This window comes from Setaria viridis, chromosome 4 (genome assembly GCF_005286985.2).
Source record: "Setaria viridis chromosome 4, Setaria_viridis_v4.0, whole genome shotgun sequence".
In the NCBI taxonomy this organism is placed as follows: Eukaryota; Viridiplantae; Streptophyta; class Magnoliopsida; order Poales; family Poaceae; genus Setaria; species Setaria viridis.
In genome coordinates this window covers 7,878,605-7,890,293 of record NC_048266.2, presented here as the reverse complement: position 1 = coordinate 7,890,293, position 11,689 = coordinate 7,878,605, and the positions used below count along the sequence as shown (strand labels likewise).

At 46.7% G+C, this 11,689-nt stretch overlaps 3 protein-coding genes across 7 annotated transcripts; 2 read left to right on the top strand and 1 right to left on the bottom strand.

Annotated features, from left to right (window-relative positions):
• Positions 1–1,515: 1,515 nt before the first annotated feature.
• On the top strand, positions 1,516–3,113 carry LOC117853389 (transcription termination factor MTERF8, chloroplastic). Its single transcript, XM_034735765.2, has one exon. The coding sequence runs from the start codon at positions 1,588–1,590 to the stop codon at positions 2,764–2,766; it is 1,179 nt and encodes a 392-aa protein (XP_034591656.1). The 5' UTR covers positions 1,516–1,587; the 3' UTR covers positions 2,767–3,113.
• A 2,092-nt stretch (positions 3,114–5,205) lies between these two features.
• On the bottom strand, positions 5,206–7,272 carry LOC117853388 (transcription termination factor MTERF8, chloroplastic). Its single transcript, XM_034735764.2, has one exon. The coding sequence runs from the start codon at positions 7,133–7,135 to the stop codon at positions 5,966–5,968; it is 1,170 nt and encodes a 389-aa protein (XP_034591655.1). The 5' UTR covers positions 7,136–7,272; the 3' UTR covers positions 5,206–5,965.
• Positions 7,273–7,299: 27 nt separating this feature from the next.
• LOC117852594 (transcription termination factor MTERF8, chloroplastic) lies at positions 7,300–11,120 on the top strand. 5 transcript variants are annotated; one of them, XR_004639885.2, is made up of 4 exons: positions 7,300–8,608; positions 9,925–9,981; positions 10,762–10,819; positions 10,895–11,120. XR_004639885.2 is itself a non-coding variant. In XM_034734747.2 (2 exons), exons 1-2 carry the CDS (start codon positions 7,445–7,447, stop codon positions 9,934–9,936), a joined length of 1,176 nt encoding a protein of 391 aa, XP_034590638.1. In that variant the 5' UTR covers positions 7,300–7,444; the 3' UTR covers positions 9,937–11,120. The 5 variants fall into 5 exon arrangements, 2 of the variants coding, with proteins under 2 accessions (XP_034590638.1, XP_034590635.1); XR_004639884.2 differs by having other exon boundaries at positions 9,916–9,981; XR_011898004.1 differs by having other exon boundaries at positions 9,916–10,819.
• The last annotated feature ends 569 nt before the right edge of the window (positions 11,121–11,689 follow it).

Genomic DNA, 11,689 nt, shown 5'->3' with positions numbered 1-11,689 from the left:
TTTCCACCTCTGGCCGCGTGTGAGGGTCCCCAATGGCCATGTTGTTGGCTGTCGTGTGGCTTGGTGGCGACGGTGGGGGAGGATGCGCCGACGGTGCAGACAGAGGACGAGCAGCGGGCCTGGGGCACGGTGCAACAGAGGTGTGGGGTGCTTTGGCGATGAGCGTGGAGGTGCGTGGACGGGCAACTGGTTTGGGGCGTGGCACAGAGGAGGTGGGGTGTGGTTGAGTGACAAGCTTGGTGGCGGGGTCGCAGGTGCGAGCTCTGGGGCGGGGCGCAACAAGAGCCTGTTTTTGTGAGTAGGCGATGGAGGTTCGCGCCGCTGTTTTGCAGGTGCACTCCTTGTGGCCGAAGCGGCGGCACCGGAAGCAACGCATAGGGTCTCGGCACGAAGCAGCGCGATGGTCTGTCGCTAGGCAAACGAAGCAGTGCCCCGCGGTCGCTCGATTGAAGGTGAGCAGAGCTTTGGTAGGTGGCTTCCTTGAAGCATTCCTGTAGCGGCGTTCACCTCACCGTCGCGTCGCGGCTTCTTGGGCGGTGCACGCAGACGCACCCTACGGTGCATCACTGGCTGCCATTCCTGCCGCATTGGAGGTTGCTGAGCTGGTGCTCGTGTTGGATGTCGTGGCGTCGTGTCCCGCTTGGCCCCGGCCTGGCATGCCGTTGACGCCGCTGAGTGGTGATTGCGTCATGGAGCTATCGCTTCATCGGAGTTACTGCTTCTTCCTCTGGCAGGGACACGCTGGTCTTCTCTGTAGTGCTGGACGGATGGGCCTGTGGAGGAATTGAAGGCCCCTCTTCTGACGAGCTCCGCGTAGGAAGCTCCTCTGGCAAGGTGCCGCTCCAGGGCAGTTGGCTCCGGATCCGTCGTGGGGGAGCGCAGATTAGGTGACGTGATGCGCAAATCCGGCGAATCCGGCACCCAGTCGTCGTCGAGGGGTGCCGGCCGGCCGTCTTGGGGAGGTGGTGGCGGGGAGGAGGAGAAGAACTTCTCCTAGGAGGACCGCGTGCGCGGGGTGGCCGGTGGTGGGGGGCACTGTTGCTAGGGTTGTTGGTGGGTTAGGGATATGTGGAGGAGGCGCAAAGGTGAGGGGGCCGCCGTCGTCGCCGGCGGTACGTGGGGCGGCGGCGGAGGAAGGAGGGCGTGTGGCATAGTTGGCGGATGGAAACTGGTGCAACAATAATTGTACAAAATGGAGGTGCATGAACAAGTAGGACCCCAAGTTGATGTTACTACGGGTCCAGTTGTTATCACGCTGGGACTTCAGCCTAGATCTAGATGAATGCCATATGAATGTAGTTTTCAAATGTTTTTTCTCTGGATTAATGAATTAAACACAATTGTGAGGTGAGTTGAATGCATGGTCAGCCTACGCCTAAATTGCACGCTCGTTTGTGGGCTTTTAATACGGTTTCAGACACACTGGGCCTAATGCAGGTCCCCTAAATCTATGGGCCAGGTTTTCGATTGCTCCGGACTCCAGCCCACTTGGACCAGCGAAGCCTTGAAGAAATAAGACTTTGTTCAGCTAAAAAAACGACTTTGTTGGCAGCCGTTTAGCCGGCCGCCGCCGCCGCCGCCGCCGCCATGATCTGGCACCTGCGGAGATGCATCTTTCCTCTTGTCCTTCAAACCCCACCCCGCCTCCCGGCCTCGCAAGCTACTCCGCTCTTCTTTCTCCACCGCCATCGCGCTATCTCCAGCGCCGCATCCACTATTTCGGCTAAACCCTTCGCCGTCGAGGACTACCTCGTCGCCACCTGCGGCCTCACCCGGACCCAGGCCGTCAAGGCGCACAAGAAGCTCTCCTACCTCAAGGACCTCACCAAGCCCGACGCCGTCCTCGCCTTCCTCTCCGACCTCGGCATCCCCCGCTCTGACATCGCGGCCGTTGTTGCCGTCGACCCGCGGTGTCTGTGCGCCAGCGTGGAGAGGACTCTAGCTCCTCGCGTCGCCGAGCTCGGAGGCCTCGGCCTGTCGCATCCCCAGCTCGCGCGCATCATCCCCTACTTCTATACCTCGCGCTGCAGCTCCCTGCGCCGCACAGTGGGTTTCTGGCTTGAGGTCTTTGGCTCCTTCAATAAGCTCCTGCAGGCCCTCAGGATGAACCGCGGTATCCTCAGTGTTGACATCGAGGGTGTGGCCAAGCCCAACTTGGCCTTCCTCCAGCAATGTGGGATAGGTGCCTGTGAAATTCCCGGTATGAATTTGTACTCCAGCCGGCTGTTCATTATGAACCCCAAGTCTCTCCAGGAAGCCGCCGAGCGGGTGGAGGAGTTAGGCCTGAAGCGGGGATCGCAGATGTTCCGCCGTGCACTTGCTTTGGTTGCTTTTATGAGCAAGGAGGATGTCACTAGGAAATTAGAACTGTTTCAGAAGTTTGGCTTTTCACAGGATCAAGTGCTAGTAATCGTGAGGAAGGCGCCACTTGTTCTGCCCTTAACTGAGGAAAAGATTCGGCGAGTTATGCATTTCTTGATGAGGGACGTCGGTCTGGAGGCACCGTACATTGTGCAAAGGCCAGCGCTGTTTATGTATAGCCTTGAGCGCCGGTTGTTGCCCCGGCATTGGCTGCTCAAGGTTCTGAGAGAGAAGGGATTGCTGAATGTTGATGTTGACTACTACTACACAGCCAAGTTGGCTGAGAGGATTTTTTTGCAGAAGTTTATGCATCCCTTTAAGGACCGCGTCCCAGGCCTCGCTGATGATTATGCTTCCAGATGTTCTGGGAAGGCTCCAAGTGGGGCTGCTTTGCAGGAAATCTGAACTGCGTGATGCTAAGTTGCTAAGTTTGTTCTGGGAAGGTACAAATTCGTTAGTGCACTGGAAGGAAGAACATCAAGGTTCATTGTTCCGTTAATATGTGCTGTCAAAGTGTCAATCATTCTGGTTTCTATTGGTAAACATGTATAATATAGTGATATGCCCTATCAGACATCATCATTTGGCGCCTGATATGACTCTAGCTACATGCTTGTGATCTATTGTTTTATTTGAATCAGACATTCAGTTATGGAAGTAGCAAAAAGTTAGTGAGTACAAGATAAATAGCTCATTTTCTGTATGTGATCCTGCTGTTTTTCCTCAAATAATGACACTGATGTTTTCAGCCATTTCTAGGTTTCTTCTTATTTAAGTACTTATATCTGTTGACTTCTCAAAGGTTCAAAATGTCTTGTGCATTTATGGGTCTAATTGCATCCGCCCCAGCTGCTACATTTTAGGGGATTTTTCGGCAATGAAAATTGTTAAAGCTTATTTGCACAGTTATACAGGCACTCAGTTTGTGAGTGGTGGGTTTACTTCCAATGTAGAATAAGAAGAAATCAGATTAGTTATAAACGATTTATAAGTAGGGTATTCTCCTTTATTCGATCATTCTATGATTTTGCTGAAATTTTATAAGTCCTTTGTTTTCTGTTTTGTTGGTATTGTGGCCAGATGTTGTATTTTGTCGATGCTATCCATCTTTCATCTAAAATTTGGTCCTCTGTCCTCCCTTTAGTCACTTCTGTTTGAAAGTGTTTTTTCCGTGGGAGAACCCTGTTTTTTATGATATTGTGGCTTCAATCGATTGATTTGTATTATTTGGGAGGAATACTCAATTCTGTCCTAGCTTTTGTCTCTTTGAATTGTGGAATACCTATGTAAAAATCTATGAACAGGTACAGAAATCTGAGGTTGTATACATGATCCCAGTCACTAACGCAACAGATGGGGAGTAAATGAGTATGGAAATGCATGTAGGAACGTTGATTGCCATGGTTCCAGCTGTTACTCTTGTAAAAGACTTCAGCGAATATGAGTGTTATCCGAATGTAGGCTTCATATGAGGAGAAGCTTGGCAGAAGACCGTTGTGGTGTAGTACATTCATGCCCACTGGCATCTAGGGGTAAACCTGTAACCTCCACAACTTTTTTCAGTTTTTTCTTTCTTTCCATTTTAGATCCACTGGAAGCGTCTATTTATGTTTAGAAATAACTGAGGTTTTTTTTTCAAAAGAATACTAGGATTCTATTAAATCGATGGAGCTGATTTTTTTAAATGGAACTCAAGCTTATTTGATCAACTCAAACGCGGTTTTTTTTTAAAAAGAACATAAGTACAAATGTGATCAACAACTGACAAATCCGAACTAGGCCTTGCATGGGACGGCGTTGTGAGCCCATAATATAAATTCGGACGTTTCAATCCAAATGGGCCTAGGGCACTATAGGCCCGTTATATATGTGGGCCGTATTTTGTATTCCTATTCCATTCGGTCCGCTTGAACCGTCGATGAAGCATTCAAAAGCGTAAACTTCATCTGGTTCGCTAGCTCCAAACACGTGTGTGTGTGTATATATATTTACCATGCTCCCACTATAGTGAAACAATATTTCCATACTCTTTCTTCCCAAAAAAGGGCGCCCGCCCAATATATATCGCTTGTCGATATGTTGGTTTGCTTTGCTTGCTTGAACCAGAAAATTCGGTAAATTCAACCACGTTTGCATGGTTGAATTTTCTAGTAAAAAAATCACATGGCATGCTAGAAATAATAGCTTAAGTTATTACGTCCCAAATTACTATTCGTTTTGGCTTTTCTAGATACACAATTTTTTATATGCACCTAGTTATATATGTATGTCTAAATACATAGCAAAAATGATGTATCTAGGAAAGCTAAAACGAATAGTAATCTGAAACGGAGGGAGTAGAAGCCAGCACCCATAGGCCATAGCCAGTCTTTGTGAGCGTCACGAGAACACTGGAAGCAGTATAGGGCAGAGAAACATCAAAATGTTAGTACTACTAAGAAGCAATATCAAAATCTGGAAGAATGTTTTAACCCATCAACTCATCATGATATGTTCAGGTGTGGTAATGCTGCATGCTTGGATTGGATGCCAGCCATCTCACAGAATGAAATAAGGGTCCCAAGAAGAAACTGATCGAACAAAGAAAAAAAAACTGTGCAGAAGTAAACTAATGCAGTCATGTAAATCCTAAAAAGAATGATAAATAAAGATGTCAGGCAACACAGGATAAACACTGAACTTTTGGTGTACGCCATGAATTAGAAGGAAAAAAAACAATTATAAAGTTAACACAATTAGGCAGTTCCTTTATGATAACCATAAGTTGCTTGGCATACGCAAAGACAAGCAATCCTAGGAACAAAAGTAGTAATAATAAGAAAGAGAGGATGTGCCTTATCAAAATAAACAAAACCATCAACAGTTTATTATTAACGCAAAGTGATTCAATGAAAGACACAAGACCTAAATGATAAATGCAGCAATAGCATCAACATAATACAACATCCAGCCAGCCTATAGAACAAGAGCAGATGACTTTGTATAAATTTCAAGTAAAATAGTATGATACTATGATCATCAAACAAAGGTAAATACATTACTTATGATTCATTTCAGACTTCTCGAACCGCAGAGGATGAAATTGCAGCATGATCAATTTCTTCTTTTTGTGCATAGCAAGCAAAGTGATCGATCATGAACTGATTGCCAATTGAATCTTCAAATACACTTCCACAATTTTAATGACCGACAAGCATATCTCTACTGCAGCAACTGAGTCAGAACCAAGTAGGCTGGTGGGCGCACAAGATTTAGGTCTAAATTCTCCACGTAGCTTGCCACTTATGCCTTCGAGAAGTCAACATCAACTTTCTTATACAAGAATGCATCTGAAAAAAGCAGGATCACATGCTCACAGAAAGCAAGCTGCTAGTTTGTTATACTCCATAATCTGTTCCGGCATTCATTACTAACCAAATAATAATACTAATTTGACCACAAGCATGTAGCTTAAACGTTAAGAGTGATACGGAGAACCAAATAGCATGTCAATATCAATATGTGTCCCCATAGAAAATTGGAAAGATTACTGGAATCAGTTGAGGTAATGGCCTCTGCAACAATCAACTTGTACTTTTCGGGAACAAGATTTACCCTCATCCAGTTAACACTCCTTTACAAGCAGCCCACTCATACTGGAATGTCCAGAGCCATAATCTTCAGCAAGGCTTGGGACAATGTCCTTATATGGAGTCACAAACTTTTCCACGAAAGTCTTCTCACCCATTGCTGCTGTATAGTAATTTAACTCAAGATTCCGCAAACGCTTTGCCCTGAGAACATTGAGCAGACGATGGCGGGGCAATAACCGTCGCTCAAGGCTATACATGATCAGTGCCGGCCTTTGTGCAATGTACTGTAACTCAAGGCCAACATCCCTCATCCAGAAATCTACAACTCTCCGAATCCTGTCCTCACTTGCACCCAAGACAAGTGGCGCTTTCCTCACAATCTTCGACACATGGTGTTGTGAAAACCCAAGCGTCTTTAAGACCCCTATTTTCTTAGCAACATCCTGTTTGCTCATGAAAGCGACTAAACAAAGTGCATAGCGGAACATTGGTGAGTTCCGCTTAATGCCTAACTCCTCCACTCGCTTAGCAGCTTCACGGAGACAATCGGGCTTCATAGTGAGCAGTCGGCTGGAGTACACATTCGCACCAGCAATTTCACAAGCACTTACCCCACACTGCTGGAGAAAGTCGAGGTTGGGCTTGGCCACATTCTCGAAGTCGACACTGAAGATACCGGCATTGTTCCTGAGGCCTCCGAGCAACTTATCGAAGGAGCCAAAGACCGGAAGCCAGAAATTAACCGTCCGGCTGAGGGAGCACCTGCGGAAGGAATAAATGGCGACCGGGATGAAGCGCGCGATCTCAGAGCGCGACAGACCGAGGTCGCTGAGCTCCGCGACGCGGGGAGCGAGGGTCCTCTCCACTCTGGCGCAGAGGAACCGCGGGTCGCCGGCAACGAGTCTCGCGACGTCGGCGCGGGGGATGCCGAGGCCGGCGAGGAAGGCGAGGACGGCGTCGGGCTTGGAGGGGGACTTGAGGTGGGAGATCTTCTTGGACGCCTTGAGGGCCTGGGCTCGGGAGAGGCCGCAGGTGGCGACGAGATAGTCCTCGACGACGAAGGGTTTGGGGGAGATGGTGGATGCGGTGGTGGAGAGGTAGCTGCGGAGAGAGACGAGGGGAGAGGAGATGTGGGGGCCGGGGGCGCGGGATAGGGAGTGGAGGACAAGAGGGAAGATGCGCTGCCGGAGTTGGCGGATCATGGCACCTGCGGCGGCGGCAGCGGCGGCGGCAGCGGAGGGGGAAACGGCGGCCGACGGTATCGGCTTTACACTTTCCAGGGTTCAAGTGGACCGGTGGCCGAAGCAGACGAAGATTTGGCCCATTTCATTAGCGGGCCTGTACGCCAACATTCTACTGGGGTGTGTGCTCTCTTGCCGCTTCAGCTCTTCTTCGTTCGTGGTGGTAGCAGACGGTGGAAAGGGCTGGTCGGCTCTAGCTCTTCTCGCCGACCCGCCTCCTCCTCCCCTCAAATCGGCGAGGACCGCCGCGTCGCCGCCGCCGCCGCCATCATGCTCCGCCTCCAAAATCACCTCCTCCGTTTCCTCCGCGTCGCCTCCCCGCTACCCTCCCCAATCCACCCCCGCGCCCGTCTCCTCCTCTCCACCTCCACTGCCCCCGCGCCCTTCTCCCTCGAGGATTACCTCGTCGCCGCCTGCAGCCTTACCCCAGCCCAAGCCCGGAAGGCGTCCAAGCAGGCGTTCTGCAAGGCATCCAAGCTCGCGGGGAAACCATTCGAGGAGTTTTCCTGCTCCCGCCTCAACTCTGCATCCAACCCGGACGCCGTCCTCGCCCTGCTCTCCGGCTTTGGCCTCTCCCGCGCCGACATCGCCGCCATCGTCGCAGCCGACCCACTGATCCTCCGATGCCGTGTGGAGAAAATCGGCCCCCGCATCCTAGCTCTCCGCGACCACGCCGGTCTGTCCACTCCCCAGGTCGCTCGCTTCCTCCTGGTCGGCTCCCGCGGTCTACGCAGCGTCAACGTCGCCACCCATGTCGAGTTCTTGATCTCCTTCTACGGCTCGTTTGAGCGGCTCCTGGTGGTCGTAAAGAGGAACATCAACCTTCTAAGTTCGAGCCTTGAGAGGGTGATCGAGCCTAACATAGCGTTGCTTCATCAGTGCGGTCTAAGTGTTCGAGACATTGCCCAGCTGTGTTCAAACGTCCCAAGGTTGCTTTCGTTCAACCAGGAGCGCGTGAAGGAGTTTTTGCTGCGGGCAGAAGAACTTGGGGTGCCTCGCACTTCGCGGATGTTCAAGTATGCGGTGGCGGTGGTCGTGAGTAATTCTAGAGAGAAGGTTGCTGCCAGGCTTGACTTTTTGAAGAGGACGCTTGATTGTTCCAAGGTCTCCATTGCAGTCTCCAGGTTGCCATTAATTTTAGGATTTTCCCCAGAGATTCTTCTCCGCAAGATTGAGTTCCTGATCAATGAGGTTAGGCTGGAACCACGGTACATTGTTGAAAGGCCCTACCTGTTTGCATTAAGCCTGGAGAAGCGTATGATACCCCGGCATACTGTCATGAAGGTCCTGCAGGAAAAGGGATTGCTAAGTAGCAACAAGGACTTTTATTCCTTATGCAAAATTCCAGAGAAGACTTTCAAATTGAAGTTCATCAACTGTCACAAGGACTCTGTTCCTGGGCTTGCAGAGATTTATGCTGCAGCTAGCGTGCAGGTTAGGCGTTGAACATTAACGCCATGAAGTATTTAAGATTCATTTTATCGTTCAGGTGGATGGTAGAATTGCAACTCATTCTCGTTTGGGTCTGTCCATGGAACAGGCATCCTCGATTTTTTTAGTTTCAGCAATAGAACTACTACTTATTACTGCTCGCTGTACAAATTTGAGTTTTGGCTATCTATGATGGAACTTGTTTGACTTGTTCTGGACCGTTACTTTATGTGTGTGCTAGTCATTTCTGCCTAGAAATGGCCAAGGATTATCCTTCTGCGGATGGGTCCTAGTTAAAGCAACGGGATATAGATAGTATTTAGGGCATGTTTGGATCTCTCACCAGCTGCTTGCCTGGCCTGGCCTGGCCTGGCAAGAAATCATCATGGTCCTGTCGTTTGGTTGCTTTGCTACCTGCCTCGATGCCTGTGATTTCCAGGTTTTACAATGCGAGCTCAAGCAAGCCAGATTGCCTCTTGTTTCCCCTTCTTTCTGATCGTGTTTGATCGGTATGTTTGTATCCAACTGATGTGGACATAACTCACACTAGTCACTGATACGTCTTTGAGGCTTGCTATTTAATGTCTAGTTGAATGGGCTACTCTACATGGAAGAGTTCTCTAGGAAACACTTGTGAAAAACCAGTGTCGTTAATTAGGATTAATGCTTCTACTTGCTCTCCTTTTGTGTCTGCCATGGGCCTCATCTCAGAAACCAAAGACGATTGCCTGTTTGACCTGAAGGGCATGGGGTAATAGGTTCAAATTGAAGGTCATCGACTGTCACGAGGACTCTGTTCCTGTCCTTGAAGATACTTATGTCACAAAACGTGCTGGTGTTGTGCCCTCTAGAGTCTAATTTGGATATACCATTTTGTATTTTAGGTGGATAGTGGAACTGCAACAGGTTCATTAGCAGTTGTCCATGGGGCAGGCTTTATCAATTCTGGTTTCTGCAATAGAACCACTAGTGATCTGCGACTGCAATGTCCAAGTTCAAACTCTGGTTATCTATGATGGAGCTGGTTTGACTTGTTCTGGTGCCTTACTGCACGTGTTTGTTAGTCGCTTCTTCTGACTAGCACATGGCTGAAGATTACCCCTCACTTAGTTGTTCTACTGCAGATAGGTCTTTGTTGTAGCACTAAAGCTTGAAATTTGGCAGTAAGTCTTTTCATTTTACTTAACCATGTTTGTTTGCTATGTGTTATGTCAATTGATGTTTTACTTAGGCACTTGGCTCCCACTAGCTGATGGAATTATTTTTATATATGCTGATGTTTGCATTCTACTTCACTGAGGCTGAATTAGTGCTTTCAGGTTGTGGCCTAAATTACTACTGAGAAGAGACTCCAACGATTTTATAAAGCTGCAGTTGTAAGGGCTGACATAGCATTCTTGATTTCTAAGAAATTTTTTGGTACTATGGACCTCCGCTCATGTACCTAAGATGGTTGTCTGAGATACTAACAGCTGAAAATAGATGGCAAGTAGTAATGGAGAATACTTCCCTTGACAGAGTACTAATTTGTTGCTCGTTCATTTTTCATGTAATATTATAGAGAGAATATGTCCCATTTATAGGGCGATCTTGACTTGGCCACCTAAGATTATGGAAATTGATCTCTCATATACACAGAACATATCTCTTCTGGAAATATACCATTCAGATAAGGAAACCAATTGTCCTTAAATCTATGTATCAAACTTGTTTATTAGCATTTTGGTTAGTTCTATGATTTTAAGAATGAATTTCTCTCACAATTTTTTCTACTCTTTTAGCCTGTGGGTGATGGATAACAAGCATGATGCATGGTGGTTTATAATGGTTCTCTTGGTATATGTCATATACTATGCATTCTGGTTGAGTTATTCTAGATCCTTACTGCACGAGTGTACTAGTTAGTCACTTCTGCTCCTAGAACATGGCTGAAGATTATCCTCAAGTTAGCTAGTCCACGTTATAGTACTTAAGCTACTAGGAATTTTTCAGTATTTGCCTCCCCTTTTGTCTTACCTTTCTTGTTCAGTATGTTTTTGCATCTCAGAGTGACTGATACTTCAATGAGGCTTCCCCAATTTTGTATTTAGCTGAATGGATTACTTTTATGTCTACTCCGCTTTATATTGTACCTTACTTTATTGATGGTTAACTAGGTAATGGAAATCACTGCCAAGAAGGAACTCCCTATGACACACTTGCGTTAAACTATTTGTAAGAACTGCAGAATGTTCATGCTTTTTTTTTTCTGGACTGTTTTGATGCTTATGACCTTAGCCTTCTCAACAGAGATGTTTGTCTATTTGGCCTGAAGGGGATAGTAACCAACACAACTGACTGCTTGTGTCCTGCTACGACTGCTAGCTACATGATTGAATCATCATATGTGGTTTGAGTTATGAATTGCAACATGATAATAGATTGGTTTGCTGTATGCAAATCGTGCTGCTTTCATCTTGCACAATCCAGCAGCTTTTGTTTCATATAACAAATTATGTATTGCCTTCGATCAATATCTAATACTCCCTCCAATCACAGATGTAAGCAATTTAGGGCTTTGACATGGTCTATAAGGTGATATTTTGACAATCAATTTCTATAGAAATATATTATTCCATATAGGAAAGGTTTTCTATTATGAAATTACTTTTCCTAATGAATCTAATGGTACAAGCGTTATGTTGTAGAATTGGTTGATTTTTGATATCCATGGTCAAAGTTAAAATGAATTTGATTTAGAATGAACCTTTTTTTTTTGTGTGTGTGTGTGGGGGGGGTGTTAATTTACAATGTAAAACTGACTTCACTAGATTTGTAAAAAAATTTACCTTCGTAATTATATAAAACTATTTCCATTATAGATAATATATTTTTGTAGACAAAGCTAGTCAAAATGTTATATTGTAGACTGTGTTGTCCTATTATATTTCTGATTGGAGAAAATAATTAAAACATAATTTGTAGAATTAATAGTATTTCTTACAAAAGAAATTAAATAAAACGGTACTTATTCCGCATGTGTTTCGCGTTCAAAAGATGCAAAACATTGCCAAGTTGCCTTTCGAGTTAACAAAAAGGTGGGAA